Here is a 17,556-nt window from a genome sequence, read left to right as displayed (position 1 = left end):
GTCAAAGAGCCAGAGCAGGACCATCCATCCCTGAAGGAGCACTGGGCATTCCCTGTGTCTCCTCACCTCAGAAGCACCCGGGAGCCCAGCACACACCAGCGGGGCCAGGGATGCACCAGTGCCAGAGACCCCCCTGGGTACCCCAGGGGCTGAGGGGGGGACCGAGGTCTGTTCCCAGCAGAGGCACGACGGAGGCGCTGAGTTCCAGGAAGGAAAAGACACCCCCCCTCCCCCCCGAAGGCAGCTGACGTGGTGGGTCCGCCGCTCCCCATCCCTCCCGGGGCCGCGGCGAGACCCGGCGCCGAGGCAGCGGCTGCGGGGCGGCGCTTCCCGCGGGCCGGCCCCGGCCCTCCCCCGGCCGCTGGCTCCGCCCGGCGCCGCGCAGCCCTCCCGCAGGCCTGTGCCCGGTGCCACACAGACGGAGCTTGGCGGGGAGTGCGGAGCGGGGCCGGGGCGAGCTGCTGGAGCCAGCGGGACCGGCCGCAGCCGGTGTTAGCGGCGGCGGGATGACCCTCAAGTCGGGGCGCAGCGCCAGCGCCGGCAGCATGCGGACGGCGCTCTCCGACCTCTACCTGGAGCACCTCCTGCAGAACCGGGCCAAGCCCGAGGTGAGCGGCGGCGGGAAGGGCAGCGGCGGCGGGAAGGGCAGCGCCGGGCTCCGGCCCCCATCTGCCCCCCGCAGCGGCCCCGGCATGTCCGGGCAGGGCGCGCCTCTGCCCCCCCCCCCCCCCCCCCTCCCCCCCACCTCCCCTTTCCGTGGCCAGGCCGGGCAGGGACCCCCCGAGCGCCCCTCTCCATCCATCGCACGGCCCTTGCGTCCCCCTCTTCCCCGCGGGGCCCGTAGCCCAGCGCCCGGCTCAGGCCCGGCACGGTGTCCGTCCCTTCCCTCCCGCACACGCAGAGGGGAGCGGGGGCCCCCAAGTCAGAGACCCCGTCGCTGTGGGGGATCCAGGTGGCACTGCGGGTCCCCAGCGCCCCAGCAGCCGGGCTCCTCGCTGGGGGACACGGGGTGGGAATGGCCCCGGGGGGGAACGGGCAGCGGCGTGGCTGGCCCAGCGGAGCCGGGCAGGGAAGGGGGAGCCCGGGTGGGTTGGGAGGAAGGCTTCAGCATCCTGCCTCGGAGGACCTTGTGCTTGTTTTGCTGCAAAGTTGCAGCTGGTCTGAACTGGAACTGCCTGTCACATGAGCTGATTCAGCTGCTAAAGCAATCTCCGGGTCCACAGCATGGGCTGAAGGGGTGGTGGTGGTGGGTCTCGGCCCCAGGGAAGGAGGATGTGCTCCCTTCTCATCCCTACCCCAGGGCAGGGAGTGGGCCGGAGGGCATGTGTGCTCCCCACCTCCAGCAGAAGGAGAGCAGGCTGCAGCAGCCATCTCTGTTGTGCTAGGAGGGCTCCTTCCCTGGCCTGTGTCATTTGGGGTAAGTCGAGTGCAACCAGGAGAAGGTCAACAGTTCTTGGTGCTAAGCAGCTGCTGCTTTTCTCCCAGCAGAGATGTGTGGCTCTGAACAAGAGTTCCCAGCAGAGCTGTACGTGGCATAACATCCCTGGGCTGAGGTTTTCTTGCAGCTGTGGAGAGCCTCTGAGGACAGGGAGGAAATTTCCCTTAAATGTTGTCCTTGGCCTGTCCTGTTGGACACTAGAGCATGCAAAAGAGGTTTGTGAGGTCTGTCCCACACCGGTGGTTTGTGTGCTTTTTATGGCTCAAGCCTGGCAAAGGGCTTTTCTTAAAGCAAAGTGCCAGCCTTAGGCAGCTGAGGAGAGGAGGTCTCCCATCCCTCTGCCTGCAGGATCACAGGCTGGGCAGGGGTAAATCACCAGTGGCAGTGGGGCTTGGAAAACACAGGAGCTGGCCTACAGCTCCCCAGCACGATGGTGTATTTATTCTGGTAAGGATAGAGAGGTGGCTGAGCGGGATCTGCCTGGGGTCTTTCAAGAGGAGCTCTGTAGGGCTGGACTCTCCTGTCCTGAGCTTGCCAGTCGCTCGTGTGCCCATCCCTGTGTTGTGTGCCCATCCCTGTGTTGTGTGCATGTGGAGAAGCTGCTGGCCCGTGGTGGCTGTGGGCCCCTCTGTGGGACAGCAGGGACATCACCCAGCCACAGCTCTCAGGAGGGGTGCTGGGGCTGTTCCTTGGCTGGAGCTGAACAGCATTGCTGGGAGGTTTCTCTTCCCCTTTTCCACTGGCAGAGCCATGTGCTGGTTAATGCCACCCTGTGTTTCTCCCAGCAGCAGGGCATGCAGGCCTTTGGGGCGTGGAAGCCATGTCATCACTCCAAAACAAGCCACGGGGGAAGGAGCTGCTTGCCCTCTACCCCTGAGCCCCACCACACCCCCACACATTTTTTCCTTATCTCCCAACTGGCAAATGCAGGTTTACCAGAGGTGTGGGTTTTACTCCCAGCTGTGCACACTGGGTTGGCAGGGTGACCTTGGGCATGTCCCCTTATCAGCTGTGACTCAGTTCCCCAGCTGTAAAATGGGCAGTGAAAGAGACCTTTGGGAGTCCAGTGGAGAAAAGGAGGGTACTTCTGGAGAGAGCCAAGCCTTAGGGCAGGGAGAAGACCCTGTGCTCCCCTATGGGCAGTGGTTCCCAGCATCCAACTTGTGTTGGCTCCAGAGCAGACTGACACCACAGCCCCTGGGGACCAAAGCCTGAAATGACCATGGGAAAACTAGTGGTTGAAAGCCAAGAAAAACTTCTGGGCTTGACCAAGATGAAGCAGAAAAGGGTCAGTTCCAACTGTTTAATCCCAAGTGCATTTTGCCCTGTTCCAGTCTATAATGGCTGCAGGGGGAAAGGCATTTGGGAAGGTGGGGATGGAGCAGCTCCTTGAGATTCCTTCTGTCAGCGTTGTGATTTCACTGACCATCCCTTGGAAGTGGCTGGTTTCACTAACACATCTGGAAAGGCTGCATCAGCCTGTCCTGCTGGGAAGATGGTGCCTCAGCAAAACTGACTGTGCTGCCTTGAAAACCTGGCCCTTCTCAGTTGCAGCACTCTGTGATCAGCACAAGGGTGTTCAGAACCAGAGGCATCTCCTGGCCTCTGCGACCGCTTTTATTCCTCCTGTCCCTCTGTTTCCCTTCCCACTGTGGCTTGTTTGTGTTGCTGGGCCTCTCTCCAGTCTCAGCAGTGTAATCCTGTTCAGCCTAAATGCTTTTTTTAAAACCTGGATCATATTGCTGGACAGGGTCTTGGGTGAGGTTGCTCCAGCGACTGTGCTGGCAGGGATGAGTTACTTCTAGATGTCCACGTGGCTGTTGCTCTCCAGCCTGCTGGAGCCCCCCCAGGTCAACTCCCAAGCTCTTTTATTTCTTCTTGTTAGTTTGGCCTTTTTACACGTTGCTGTGGGGTTTTTTTAAGCTGTCCTGAGATCATGTTGTGATGCACACCGTGCCGTGCTGGATGGTGGGGGCACAAGTTTGGAGCACTAGAGGGTAGCAGGAGAGGTTCCTGGGCCAGGACAGTGCCCCAGCCATAGTGATAAGGTGAGGGGTGATGGTTCAAGGAGTGAGCTGGGATTGTTGCTTGCTGTGGGCAGCAGTGTGTCTCCCTGCTAGTTGAGAGGACAGCCCAGGGGGACACTGTACCCAGGGTTCCCCCCTGCATCTGAGTTGCTGTACTTCAGGGCCCTGCTTGGCAAAGCCAGCAGGATCAGTCCTGTCTCCACGTGCTTGCCAGGGAGCCCTGCTCTTCCCAGTCACCTGGTATTGAAGCCTCTTGGTAAGAGCAGCAAGGAGGCTCCAGGAATTGAGCCACCACACATGGCCTTTGCACCATGGCATTGCTTTCCCCAAGTGCTGCTTCAGCCTCCTGCAAACAGGCTGACCAGTTAATGTTTGATTTGCCTGGTGGCAGGCAGCCTGGATGACCCAGCAACCAGGAGCAACCCCGGGAGATGACGCTGACCCCACCGACTGACAGGATGCCAAGCCCTGCAGTCCCCACTGAGGACTGCTCTGCACCCACTGAATTCCCTGGTAGCAAAAGCTGCCTGGGGAGCTGGTGCCCTTCCCTCCACCCTGGGATATGGGGAAGAAATCCAGGCTCTTGAGGGAAATGTAGGGAGGGTGCTGGGATGCACCTCTGACCCATGGAGCTGGTGGCTCCTCTGCACGTTGTACCTAGAGCAGAATTTGTGCGTGAGGATTTGCACCCTACCAGCCAGCTGTGGGGCACCCATAGGGTTGCTGGGTGGTGGGCAGGGCTGAGCAGCTCCAGTGGTGCCCAGCTCAGTCCCCCAACCTCCCCACCGTCTCTGCCCCAGAGCGGGCGGCAGCAGTGACTCAGCCCATGGCTGTGGGAAACCAGCAGTGGCTGGTGGCCATGGAGCAGGCCCTTAGCAGCACATGCAGAGGTTTCCAGCAGAGCAGAACATAAATAGCAGGGCCTGGCCTGCTGCCAGCATGACTGGAAAGGCTCTTGAGGTCACAGACTGTGCTGGGCCAAGCTGGCTGAGAAGTGTGGTGGCTGCCAGGAGAGTGCAGAGTAGGTGATCCGGCTGGCTCACGTGCGTGGAGCATGAGAGCAGTGAACATCACCTGCCTCTGGCTTCTGGATACTAAACACCAGGGGTGGAATATGCCACCCTCAGGGGCCTGGTCCTCCTTGTGAGCCAGGCATTTTCCTGTCTCTGTCCACCCGGTGCCCAGTGTGGTCAACAAAAGTCCACATGCCATCCCAGCATAGCTCTGTTTGGTGCAGAAGGAGCTGCTGGAGGATCCTGCTGGGTTCAGAGCTGCCATCAAGGGACTGGTGGCTATCCCCAGGCATAGCACTGGTGATATCCCCACCATAGTCTCTGGTGATAATGCTTGCTCCGGGGTGATACTGGTGCTGCATCAGCTTCAAGGGCTGGGTGTTTTCTCCAGCTCTCAGCAAAAAGCAAAGATCAGGGCTGGAAAGTCCAGCTGGTTGGGATGATTGGGATGGGAACTCCCAGCAGACTGTGCTGTGCCCTGGGGTCATCAGGCTCTCCTGAGCTCAGAGGTTTGGAGCTGGGGGTTGCACGGTGTAACGTGTGACCGAGATAAGTGTGATTTATGCTGACTCAACCCACCTCGTGGGTACTTTGGCCTCAGGCAGGGCAGGGAAAGTTCCTTGTCCTCTTCTTGCTCCTGCCACCCCGCTGGCTCAGCAGAACCAGGACAACCAGCAGAGGCCTGAGGGCCAGACCTCAGCACCCACACTGCTGGGTCTGCCCCTCTGCCCTGCAGCCTGCACAGCAGGAGCATTCCCTGCTGGGGCTTGGGGGGTCCAACTCGCTCTTCCTTCCACCCTGTGAGCCTTGAACACTGCTCTGGGCCTCAGCCTCTTCCTCCATGGTTGAGCCATCGGCGGCCGGATCCACACAGCTGCCTTTTTTCCTCAGAGCCTGACTCTTTTAGAAGGAATTGGCTTAAAAATAAGCCATGCCTCTTCCCTGGCGTTGCCACGTGGGCACCCAGCTCCCTGTGCCCTTCCTGGCCCCACCAGCACCCTTTCTTTGGTCAAGGCCTGGGCGCAGGGCTGGGCTGTCCCTCTCTGGCAGCCCCGCTCCCGCTGGCCCGGGGCTTGGCCTGTTGCTGCCGCCCCTGCCTCAGGCTCCTTCCCCGCTTCCAGCCGTGGCACAGGGCTAGGCCGCTCTCAGGCCTGGTAGCGCTCTGGCCCATCACTGCCAAAGCAGATCCTGCCGTGGTTTAGCCCCGTGGCTGCACCCCACCAGCAAACGCTCCTCAGCCCAGCTTCACCCACACAAACCCCTCCCAGCCTGGCTGAATCTCCTCGTTCCATGGCGGCTCCGCTCTGGCCTGGGTGCCTGTGGTGGGTTAGAGCGAGCGGGAGCAGTGGGGTCAGGCAGCTGCTCCCCAGCTGCTGGTCTGGAGCCCTGGGGGACAATATTTGGGGGGTGTTGGCGAGTCAGTGTGTGGTGGGGAGAGGTGTTGGCTCTGCCTGGTTGGGCAGAGCCTTGCTGGTTGTGGCTCCCAACCCAGGTGCTGCTGGGTTGGGAGGGTGCGAGCTGCAAACCGGGCAGGAAAGCCAGCAGCCTGGCATGGAGTGGGACAGCCAGGGGGGTTTGTTTCACCTTGTGGGCTGATGTGGGGGTCTCAGCGTGCTGAAAAGGCAGGCAGGGTCTGCAGATCAAAGCTGAGGCTTTGCTGGGCTAGCACTGGTTTGGGAGAGGCTGGAGGGAAGGCACTTGGGGACAAACTGGCATGCCTGTGAGCTGTTGCAGAGACCCAGCATTCCCGAGGGGTTTAACAGGACAGCTTTCCTCAAACTGGGAGGTGGCAGCTCAGTTTCCCATGCCCTTGCTGCAGGGCAGAGCAGGTTTGGAGGTTTCTACCCAGGAACCCATGCACCCTTCACCTACCCTGGTGCCAGCACCCACTCAAGAGGAACAACAGAGATTTCCCGGGGGCTGAAAGCCCCTGCTTGGCTTCCCAGTGCCAGCCAGCATGAACTGGCCTGAAGCTGGGAGCTGGGGAGGGGAACAGGAACTTTCTGGCTGTCTTGGGAGTGCATTGCCTTCAGCGCCTGGATGTGGACATGCCTGTGCACCATGCCAGTTGCCCACTGATGTAGAGGAGGAAAGGCTGAACTTGGAAACTGAGCTAGAGCAGAGCCTGGCCCCAGTTCTTGGTGATGAGCCCTAAACTCTGCTCACTGAAAGAAGCTGTCCTGGGCTCATGCTCTGCAACAAGCCAGCTGTGGGGCCAAGTGCTGCTGCCACACGCAAGGAGTGTTTGGGTCTCGTTGCTGTGGAGGATGATCAGCTGTGGGCTCTTTTGGCTTCTGCTACCTGTAACTTCTTGAAAGTTTTCTTATCTCCTGTGTTTTCCAGGCTGGAAAACTGCAGCTCAAGCTCACATCAGTGTCTTCAGGGATGAAGCTCTTTTGCTCCTTTTCTTTTCTTGCTCTTACCATCCTCTCTCTCCTTCAGCACGTGGGTCTCTCCCCACCCTATGCCCCACCTGCACCCCAGGCACCCTAACACAGTGGAACAGCTCAGCCCCACAGCGGGAAGCCTGAACTCCCAGGCTCCATCCAGGTGGACCCCTTAAACCCTGGTCTTTGTTTTGCCCCGACAGGCCATCACTCAGTCCCCGAATGCTGTGACTGAGGACATTTACACCAATGGCTCAGCAACTCTAGGTAGCCCTTCCTATAGCAACGGCCGGGAGGTGCGGAAGATACGCCTGGTCCAGTTTGAGAAAGTCACGGAGGAGCCTATGGTGAGAGCTGGCAAGACCCCAAGGGCTGGCAGCACCCATGGGGGTGGAGGGGCAGGTAGAGCCAAGCCAGTGGGCTGGCCCTGGGGGGAGGCAGGAGTTCACTGGAGATCTCTGCCATGGGGAGAGGGTGCTGGATCCCACCTCCTTCCTGGGGACCTGGAGTGAGCCCCATCAAAGGGTGGTGACTCTTGTGCCAGGGAGGTGGTGTGGCAGGGTGGGCTGGCCAGGCATGGGGCTTCCTCCAGCCACTGCACAGCCCACTGTGGACACGGGCCTGGAGAGGGCTTTGTTGAGAGCATGAGAGCTCTCCCTTCCAGCAAGCAGTCATGGATTTTCCTGCCTTCCAGGGTATCACGCTGAAGCTCAATGACAAGCAGAGCTGCATGGTGGCCAGGATCTTCCACGGGGGCATGATTCACAGACAAGGTAATGAGGCCTTTATGGAGGCAGTGGTGGGGTACATGTCTGCAGGTGGTTTCTTTCTGTGCAGAGATAAGGCAGCCCCCCCAGCACTGCTGGCTTTTCCCTTGGTGTGGACAGCTGTGTCCATTCCTCCACTAGGAACATGTCAGGAACTCGGGACTTGCTGGTCTCTCTGCATGGTTGTCATGTTAATACCCTGGAGGCTTAGGGAGAAATGAAGGATGGGGAGAAGGGCTCTTCAAAAAAGGAACCTGAGACCGACTGGTGATGAGGTCACTGTAATGGGAGATGGGTTGTGCCCCAGGGACTGTAGGGGAAGTTCTTAAAGTGCACAGTGGGACAGAGTTGCTGTGGATTGGCTCTGCAGAACAAAAGGAGGTGTCAAAAGATGTATATAGGTGCTACTTTGTGGGGTTTGGCTGTGCTAAGGGGTGTGGAAATGAGGTGTTTTGTGCTTAGAAGAGGTCCCTTTTCCAGCCTTGGATCTGAGTGGGAAGCCTGAGTTTACCCATGCTAAAATAACCCAGAAGCCATTCCCACAGTGCTGTGGGAGCCTGATTTACAGCAGCGTCTCTGAAGCTGTGAGCTGCCTGGCTGTGGAAACTGAAATCACTCAGAGTGCAGAGCGCTTGTGTAAGGGCCCTGTAAGGGGGTTGTCCTTTGGCTTCAAGTGAGGAACTTGGGGTTGCATCTGAATACCCCTGAAACAGGTGCTTTGACCTGTCTAAAGTGCTGAAGGACACACAGCATCAAGCATCCTGCTGACCTGGAGACTGGAGGAAGTGGGGGGTGAGGGGGAGAAGGCAGGAGTCATTCCCCTTGTGTTTAGTCCCAAGTGATGTGTGGCTCCACAAGCATTGCTCAGGTACAGGCTGCCCAGGGGGTTGGGAGGCTGGAGGAGCTGTGTGGTTTGGGTTTGGTGAGCAGCTCTTGTCCAGTCCTGCAATTCTCATGTCTCTTCCATTGCTGGCAGGCTCCCTGCACGTGGGGGATGAAATCATAGAAATCAATGGGCAGAGTGTGAGCAACCACTCGGTTGACCAGCTACAGAAGATGCTGGTAGGTATCTGCACAGGGCTGTGCCCCAGGGAGGAGGACTCTGGCCTGCAGGTGTGCATGCTGGCTGAGATCCACCCCGTGCTAGAGACCAGAGCCAACACCACTGCGTGATGTGGCAGGAGCCAGGCTCTGCTGGGTGCTGGGTCTCTGCACACAGTGGTGGTGGTCTGCACTTGCTGCTTGTTTCTGGCCTCCCAGTAGCAGCAGCAGTGAAGGCTGTTGGCTGGGTCCCTGACGTGGGGGGTGGAGGCTTGGAAACCACAGCTGCTTGCCAGGGCTGGTGTGCTACTCCAGCTCAGGGGGTGGCTGCTCTTGCAGACCTGAGCCACTTCTGCAGGTCACCTTTGTGCCATTGTCCTGCTGCTGAGGTCACTGTGATCCTGCCAGGCCCTTGCTAGACACAGCTTTGGACAGTCTCAGGCCTACCTTGTGCTCACACGCTGATCCTGGACAGAGGGAGGTGGTGTTGGTGCTGGGGACACCTACCAGCAGCCTAAGCAGGAGGCTTAGCCCTGCTGCAGTGCCACAAACCTCTCCTGCCTGGTGGTGGAACATCCCTATCCAGACTGTGTGACACAAGCAGGAGCTTGTCTTTGCCTCCTGAGAAGGGTAGTTGGCCCAAGATGCCACTTCAAGCCTCCAGATGCACTTTTCCCCCATGACCATAGAGGTCTTGTGGGCACATGGAGCAACAGTTCATCTGGGATGTGGCAGGCAAGAGAGTGCTGTGTCTCTGATGTCACCAGGAAGGCCAGCATGGAGAAGACAGATAGAGGGGACCTGGCAGAACCAGCCTCTCCTCCCAGCTGCTCCTCCCTGAGGCAGCCAGGCCAGGGATGGTCCAGAGCTCCATGTTTGTTCTGGCAATGCTTGCCAGTGTTCACAGCTAGCCCCTTGTGGGGGTGTTTGTGTCCCCCCCACCAAGCTATCCTGTCACAGAGCTCAGCCCAGCCCCAGCAGAGCTGTTTGTTTCTGGTCAGGCTCTGGTGTCCCTTAGCATCTCACCTGGGGGCACCAGGAGCTGTCCCTTTGCAGGTCGTGGCACTTAGCAGCTCCCTGCTTGTGTTGCTGTCGGGCTGCCTAGAGACACCACCTCCTCCAACTCTTCTTTCTCCCCTTCCTTTGTTCACTAGAAAGAAACCAAGGGTATGGTCTCAATAAAAGTCATTCCCAACCAACAAAGCCGCCTCCCCGCTCTCCAGGTAAGTGCACGCTCCAGCCCCATGGGCTGTGCCAGGGCAAGGCTGTGAGGCTGGGGGGGACCAGAGGGAACCTTGGGGGACCATCCTGGGGGACAAGGTAGTTGTGCTGAGCCAGGGAAAGGACAAGGGGATGCCTGAGCTGGTTGAGGATGAAGGGAGCTGTCCTGTGCTCACATCACTGCAAACAAGGTTTTTGGATGTATTTACCCAACGTGTAGGTAGAAAGGTGGGCCTGGGCCACCTGAGCTGCCTTGGTCCATGTCTGCAGGGTTTGGGCATGGGAAACAGCACTGTGTGCACACCAAGAACTGTGGGAGTTTCCTGGGACCTTCAGAGCTGTGGCTGTTGGAGCCACAGCCCTGTTATAGGGCCACAGCAGCACCTCTGGGTGCAGCACCCGGCTCTTGCTGCTCCCCACCCATCACTGATGCCCAGGGCATCACCCCCAAGGAGCAAGTGTGGGGGGCACACACACACAGCAGCTGTGTGTGTGAGGAAGGCAGCTCCTGCACCCAGTGCCACTGCCAGGGTGGGGGTGACACCTGCCTGGCTTTGCCTTTGGAATCCTGCTGTGGCCAAAATACTCAGGACAGGGGGAGGACTGGCTTCCCTGCCAAGACTTCAGTGCGTGGTGGCTGTGGTGCTGTCCCCTTTCCAGGTTCAGGAGTCAATCCCAGTGCAGCATCCCCATCATGGACAGGCAGGAGTGGGAGAGGATCTCAGAGGCAAAGGGTGGGAGCTGGATGGTTCTGGTATGGGCTGGGGGAGCCCATGTCACCCCCCTTCCTTACCCAGAGAAGCTGAAGTCTTTATACACCGTGGCAAGTGAAAAGTGTCTCCCTTTCTTGCTCAGCCCATGCTGTCCCTATTCCAGCTTGACCAGCCCCAAACCCTGTCTGCCTTTCCCTGCTCCCTGGAGGCAACAGACTTCCAGTAGAGCCAAGATACTACCCTCCTCCCTTCCTCACCCACCAGCATGACTCGCTGCAGCTCCATGCCCAAGAGCTTCCCCCACAGCTTTCTGCATTGCCTTTCTCTCCACCCAGCCTCAGGGGGCCTGGAAAGCAGCTGGGATCCCTCTTGGAGCGGGGACCCTGTGCCTAGAGCCAGCTCTGCAGTCACAGCTGGGGGATGCGATACGGGGCCAGGAGCTGGACATCACCACGTTCAGCCACCCTGACTCTGCCCTGCTCTCCTTTGCAGATGTTCATGAGGGCACAGTTTGACTATGACCCCAAGAAAGACAACCTGATCCCCTGCAAGGAAGCAGGGCTGAAGTTTCAGACTGGAGACGTGATTCAGATCATAAACAAGGACGACAGCAACTGGTGGCAGGGCCGGGTGGAGGGATCCTGCACCGAGGCTGCAGGACTCATCCCTTCTCCAGAGCTGCAGGAGTGGTAGGTCCCTGGATTTGGCCAGAAGGGCTGGATCTGGGTGTGGAGGTGGGAACAGTGACCATGTGCTGCTGGAGAGTGATGGTTTTGGGTACAACCAGTGTTACTGCTGGGAAAAGGAGGCAGCTATCCCCTTCAATCTGCCACGGGGTGAGCCTTTACCAGTCCCAGCAGCCACCTGGCTCTTCTTGCTGTTGCATGTCTGAGGGACAGTCCCACTGCTTCCCCAGGGCTTAAGCTGACAGCTGGAGCATGGTGGTGCCTTCCTCTCTTGGCAGGCGTGTGGCGAGCGTCACCCAGTCCAACACCCAGAGCGAGTCCCCGAGCTGCAGCCCCTTTGGGAAGAAGAAGAAGTGTAAAGATAAATACCTGGCTAAGCACAGCTCAAGTAAGTGTGAGCAGGGCAGGAGGCTCCAGACTAGCCCTGGCCTTCAGCAGGGGTGGTCTGTCCTCCACGGGGGTCAGAGCAGATGGCCCAGCCTTGTTGGGGGGGATGTCCCACAGCCACCAGCTTGGTTTTGAGCCCCTTCTGAAGCAAAGTCCTCATACCCCCTCAGGGCACCCACAGCTGTGTCCCCGTGCAGCTTGGTGATGCACGAGGCTGGGGCTGGCTCACATGGGAGCCAGACACCCCTGTGGTGCCAATCCCTGGCACTCCAAGCCCAGGTTCCATGACAGGTCAGACTCCCAGGGCTTCAAACCCCTCAGGCTGCTGAACCCAGGGCAGGTGGTGGCCTTGCTGCTGCTCTGCAATCATGGAGCAGCCCAAACTGCTCCCTGCAGCTGCCAAGCCTCATCCCCAGCTCCCTGAGGGAGCTTGCCCTCAGTTGTCCATGCAGACACCCCACGGTGAGCATGTCCTGAGTCAGGAGAGGCAGGTACCCCAGGACACGCTGGCTCCTTGCCCACCCTGCAGCTCCAGCCAGCAATCTCAGGGCTGTAAAGCAGCAAGGTAAAGCTTCCTCAGCAACAAGCTCCCTGGAGCATCTTGCTGCCTCCCTACCCAGCTCCTGCTGCCCTGAGCAGAGAGCAGCACAGGCTTCCTTCCACCCCTGCTAGTCCAGCTTCCCAGCACGCCTTCCCTGCCTTGCTGCCCTTTGCCCTGAGCAGCTCCCAGCCCAGTCCTGGTAGCTCCCTCCCTTTTGCCTGAGGACCTTGCTTCAGTCTGATGCACCCAGGGTTCTGCTGCCAGGATAGATCCAGCTCTGACCACTCACTGTCTCGTTTCTCCTCTGCCCCAGTTTTTGACCAGCTGGATGTGGTTTCCTATGAGGAGGTGGTGAGGCTGCCTGCCTTCAAGAGGAAGACTCTGGTGCTCATCGGTAGGTCCTGCTCCAGGCACCTTCTGCAGCACAGGGGCTGCATGTTGTGGGTCCTGGAAGGAACCAGGACTGGATAGGCTCTGGGGCAGTGCTCCCCTTCAAAACCTAGTAAGCTCTGGAGGGCATTTCTTCTCACCAAGCAGGCTGACCACCTCCGTGTGGCATTGGGCATGGTCTGGCACCTGCACTGCTGAGGTGGACTGAATTCAGGAGTCTCCAGCTCCCAACTAGGGATTATTTTTATTAAAAGCAGCCCAGGTCTGCACAGCTGCACCAGAGCATGCACTCCCAGGCTGGGGGTGCTGATTGTTTGCTGGTAGACCCCATGGGCAGCAGTGCTGGCTGCTCAGCAGGCACCTCTAGCTGGAGCTTGAGGGTGTGCCCAGGGCAGGGAAACCTGCTTTGAGAACTGGAGGACACCCCAGACCAGACTAGGAAGCAGATCCTAGGCAAGGCCTCAGGAGCTCTGCACCCTTCCTCAGTCCCAGAGCTACATGGGGGCCCTCCAGCATCTTCTGCCAGGCTTCTCTGAGCCCAACTCTAGTGTCCATCCTTTCTTCTCTGCAGGAGCCAGCGGCGTGGGCCGTAGCCACATCAAGAATGCTCTGCTCAGCAGCAACCCAGAGAAGTTCATGTACCCACCTCCGTGTAAGTACCCACCCAGGGTGTAGGGCACAGCACCTTTCCTCTCACCTCCTTGAGCCCAGGACCTTTTGACAGGCAATGGCAGGTATTCCTCCAGTGCCACCATGCCCCCCAGTGTCAGAGACCACTGCATGGGGCAGAGGAGGGTCTCCAGGCTGGCTGTCCCATTGGCTGAACCCACCACCTAACATTGCAGAGATACCTTACCCTTCAGTTGCCAGTGGTTCTTGGGCTGGCAGAGGTCCCTGCTTGTCCCAGTCAGGAAGGAGTTGGAAAGGGGATTAGTACGGCCTGGTCCTGAGGTACACAGCTCCAGGCCCTAGCCCCATGCCCAAAAAGGGAAGGCAAGATGCCCAGGTCACCCAGAGCAGAGGCTGCCTCCTCTGTTCTGTTCCCCAGTCCTCCTGGGGCCAGCACTCACCATCTCCCTCCCTCCCCAGACACCACACGCCCCCAGAAGAAGAATGAGGTGGATGGGAAGGACTACTACTTTGTCTCAACTGAGGAGATGACCCGGGACATCTCAGCCAATGAATTCCTGGAGTTTGGAAGCTACCAGGGAAACATGTTTGGTACCAAGTTTGAAACAGTGCACAAGATCCACCAGCAGGACAAGGTTGCTATTTTGGACATTGAGCCCCAGGTAGGGAGCAGGGGAAGGGGGTGGGCAAGGTGGGGGCTGCCAGATTGAACTACTGGTGTGGTAGCTGTGACTGACCCTGCCTTTCCCAGTGCACTGCCCACTTGTCCTTCCCAAGGAGAAGGCCAGGGAGAGCATTCAGTCCAGCTTCACCCAGCTATGTCTTGTGTCCATCTGTCCCCCTGTCATGACCTGCCGTCTCCCAGGCTCAGGGGTCCATCGAGAGAGCCCATGGTCCCAGGCTGTGGTGGCCCCTTTAGCCCACCACTGCAGCACAGCCACTGCCACACCCTGGCTAGCGTGGGGTAGTGGTGGACAACAGATGGCCATGCTTCCTCCCACCTTAAGGAATGGCCACACTCTGGTAACTACACTCCTCTCCTCACAGACCCTGAAAATCGTCCGCACGGCCGAGCTGTCCCCGTTCATCGTCTTCATTGCCCCCACAGACAAGGCTGAGCAGGTGAGTGGCAGGACACCAGGACAGAGGTCCCCTCTGGCTTTGCTTGCAGCAGCCCAGGGCTCTCCCTGCTCCACATCAGCTTCTTCCTCTTTGCCTTGGGTTTTGCGTTCTGTGAGGAGAGGGCAACTTCCTCAGCCCAGCCTTGAGAAACAGGAATTGGTGATTCCTGAAGCAGACTGACACCCTGCTCTTCCCTGCGGTTCCCAGAGTGCCACCCACACACCCCTTCCCCCAGCAGCCACCATCCCTGCAGCATCATCAGCCGCTGAGGTGGTGGGAAGGGCGGCCCAGCTCACAGGGCTGTCTCCAGCTGCAGCAGTGCTGCAGAGCAGGAACATTTACCCTGCCATCGACTATGCAAATGGGACACACAAACAGCAGCTCCTTTCTTCCTTTGCCTCATTAATATGCTCATCCTTCCAAAATTAGGGTGAAAGCAGCCCTGGTGCAGTGATTAACTCCCAGCACCCCAGGCTCCGCAGGGCTCAGAGCGGCCTACCCTGCCTGGCCCGGCTTCCCTGAGGGCTCACCTCCCCGGGGTACAGAAAGCAAGGGGAGAGCAGGGAAGCCCAGAGAGCTGTGCTCCTCCTGGCCTCACAGCCAGCCAGGGACACCTCTCCCAAGCTGTGAATTTGAGGCTTGTGAAGCTTCACACAGCGAGCTTGCAGGGAGGACGTTGATGCGGCCTTCAGAACCTGGGCCGCAGGTGTGTTTAGCAGCACGTCAACCTGCAGAGGATCATAAAGCCAGATGCAGCAGGCTAAGGGGGGAAGCATCAGGGCAGAAAGGGCAGTGAGGTACCTCCTGCCCCCACCTCTGTGCCCCATCTCTGCTTCCAGAGGAGCTGACTCCTGCCAAAGTGGGCAGGGCCCACTGGTACAGGCTGCCACAGAGCCAAAACGTGACCCAGCAGAGCTCCTGCAACCCAGCAAACTGCTTATTGCTTTCCCTTCTCGACCCTCAGGGGCTGCCAAGCAACACATAGCAAAGCTGCAACACAAACAGCACCCCAAGCTCATTCCCCCCCCTCCAGGCACAGGAGGGGGGAGCCACTTGCATTTCAAGCACAATTAGGGAGATGCATGGGAGTCAGTCTGGACTTTGCCATGGAGGGCACAGCAGCCTGGGGTGGCCACTCCTGGGATGCCCTTGCTAGCTGGGGTGCTGTGCAGACAAGCCATGCTGGGAGAAGAGAGCAGATACCTTTGCTTTTACTGGGAATTTTAACTCACCCAACCCATAAACCAGGAGGAAGCAGCTGGTGGAGTTCTGCCAGCCAGTGAAGAGGGATGATCCTGCAGGGATCTCACCTTGAAACCAGCCTTAGGCCTCAAGCTGGCTACACTCCACAGCGTAGTAATGAGCAGCTTGCTGCTCGGTGAACCTTCCTCACAGGAGCTGCCACAAAGTGTGTTAAGGATGAATAAGATACTGAGCAGGTCTGACCTCACTCTAGCAGGTAACTGGCTCCTCTCAGCATCCTAGAAAAGCCCACCCCATTGCACACCAGCTCCTGGCTTGTCTCTCTGGCTGCAGGGCTGCTTTATGCTCTGCTACTCAGCAACCCCTTGAGTTGATTTAGTGGTGGGAGTTTGCCTGCAGGGGTGGGCTGTGAAATTCCCCCTCCTCCCCAGGCTCCTGAGCCTTCTCTCTCTCCCATCTCTTACAGTCAGAGGCTTTGCAGCAGCTCCAGAAGGATTCGGAGAGCATCCGGAGCCGATACGCACACTACTTCGATCTCTCAATAGTGAACAACGGGGTGGAAGAAAGCCTGCAGCTGCTGCAGGAGGCCTTTGAGCAGGCCTGCAGCTCTCCACAGTGGGTGCCCATCTCCTGGGTCTACTGAGAGGACATTCCACCCCCCTGGCTTCCCATCAGCCATCCTGCCATGGGGACAAACAGTCTCCTCAGCTTCCCCCAGCCCACACACAGCCCAGCACAACTCCCTTTCTCTGCTGCTCCACAGACATGGTCTCAGTTGGTTGACACATGCACTGGGTCTCTGGATCTGCTCTCCCAGGGGAGTAGCCACAGCAGAACCCAGGGCAACATTAGCTCAGAGCACAGGTCCCAGCCTTCCAGGGCAAAGGGAGGCACAGTTCTCCTGTAGGACCCAGCCACTCTCCTCTACATCAGTCCAAGGGATGGCAGAGCAGAGGCTTTCCAGACAGATGCCCCCTGCCATCACAGGAATGCATGCTGTACCACAACCACCTCAAAAGCCTGCCTGGTGTCTAGAAGGCTTCAAGGAAGTCCACAGCTTAGGTGGCTTCACACAGACAACTCCAGAGCTCCTCCATCCAAGGGTTCCCCCTCACAACAGGGGGAGGACCAGAAAAAGGCATGTGTGGAATTGACAGAAGTGCAGCACCCAGGCAGGTGTCACCCTCTCTTCTGAGGTTCTTGTTTCCTGATTTCACCCTGTGCAACTGCAGTTGTAAAAAAACTTCACTGTATTTGAAAGTCTCACCATGCTGCTTGGATTGTTGCCACCTGGCTGGAGAAACTCAGCAGGAGCTGAGGAAGTCCTGCAGACCAAAGCCCAGAGGGGACCATTCACTAAGTAGATACAAGTATCTGTTGCATGCAGTAGATAGAAACAGTATGTCTACAGAGATCACCCATGCATGTTTTCCAGGGTGCCCTGCACTCTGAGAAGGTAAAAGCCACCCACCCCAAGGGCTTTCCTCCTCTGCAGCTGTGTACTGATGCAGAAGGCCCACCATGACCATATCTGGGAAGCATCACCACAGCTCCTGGGCAAACCATAGCCATCTTTTAGATTAAAAGATCTCATTGTGTGTTCAGCAGGCAGCTTGGGGGAAGGGGAAGGGAGTTGAGAACTCTAGTGCAATTTTTTAAGGATGCCAAAAATAATAAAAAAAAACCCTGTTGATGTGCTCTCTTCATCCTGACCCACTGCAGGGAAATGAGCAGCAATAAACATGCTGAAACATTGCTGTGGTGGTGTTTCTGCTGCTTGGGCTTAGCACTCACTCAGAGTCTGTTCCCACCTCCCTGACCCTCACACACTAAAGGTCAGGCAGGCTGGAACCAAACCAACACCCTCCACCACCCTCCCCAGCCACCAAAGGGAGAGGAAAGACAACACTCAACGTCAGGCACACATCCCAGTGGGTTTCACCCAAGCAGAGGGTGGCCCAAAGCCCTTGTGAGGTCCTGAGCAGCAACA

General features: G+C 58.4%; 1 protein-coding gene across 2 annotated transcripts; it reads left to right on the top strand.

Moving 5' to 3' along the window:
• The first annotated feature begins 431 nt into the window (after positions 1–431).
• MPP1 (MAGUK p55 scaffold protein 1) lies at positions 432–17,329 on the top strand. 2 transcript variants are annotated; one of them, XM_084269067.1, is made up of 12 exons: positions 432–608; positions 7,069–7,212; positions 7,560–7,638; positions 8,639–8,694; positions 9,828–9,896; positions 11,100–11,296; positions 11,572–11,681; positions 12,535–12,615; positions 13,183–13,263; positions 13,701–13,903; positions 14,289–14,363; positions 16,033–17,329. In XM_084269067.1, exons 1-12 carry the CDS (start codon positions 507–509, stop codon positions 16,207–16,209), a joined length of 1,374 nt encoding a protein of 457 aa, XP_084125193.1. In that variant the 5' UTR covers positions 432–506; the 3' UTR covers positions 16,210–17,329. The 2 variants fall into 2 exon arrangements, with proteins under 2 accessions (XP_084125193.1, XP_084125192.1); XM_084269066.1 differs by having other exon boundaries at positions 8,609–8,694.
• The last annotated feature ends 227 nt before the right edge of the window (positions 17,330–17,556 follow it).

This window comes from Gallinula chloropus, assembly GCF_964237585.1.
Source record: "Gallinula chloropus genome assembly, chromosome: 11".
Classification (NCBI taxonomy): domain Eukaryota; kingdom Metazoa; phylum Chordata; class Aves; order Gruiformes; family Rallidae; genus Gallinula; species Gallinula chloropus.
This window is presented reverse-complemented; position numbering and strand designations above follow the sequence as displayed.

Bases quoted from the DNA above. Each gene is read 5' to 3' on its own strand.
- MPP1 (XM_084269066.1), top strand. From the start codon at position 507: ATGACCCTCAAGTCGGGGCGCAGCGCCAGCGCCGGCAGCATGCGGACG. The intron at 7,213-7,559 runs GTGAGAGCTGGC...CCTGCCTTCCAG, and splicing joins AAGTCACGGAGGAGCCTATG to GGTATCACGCTGAAGCTCAA. The intron at 14,364-16,032 runs GTGAGTGGCAGG...CATCTCTTACAG, and splicing joins CCACAGACAAGGCTGAGCAG to TCAGAGGCTTTGCAGCAGCT.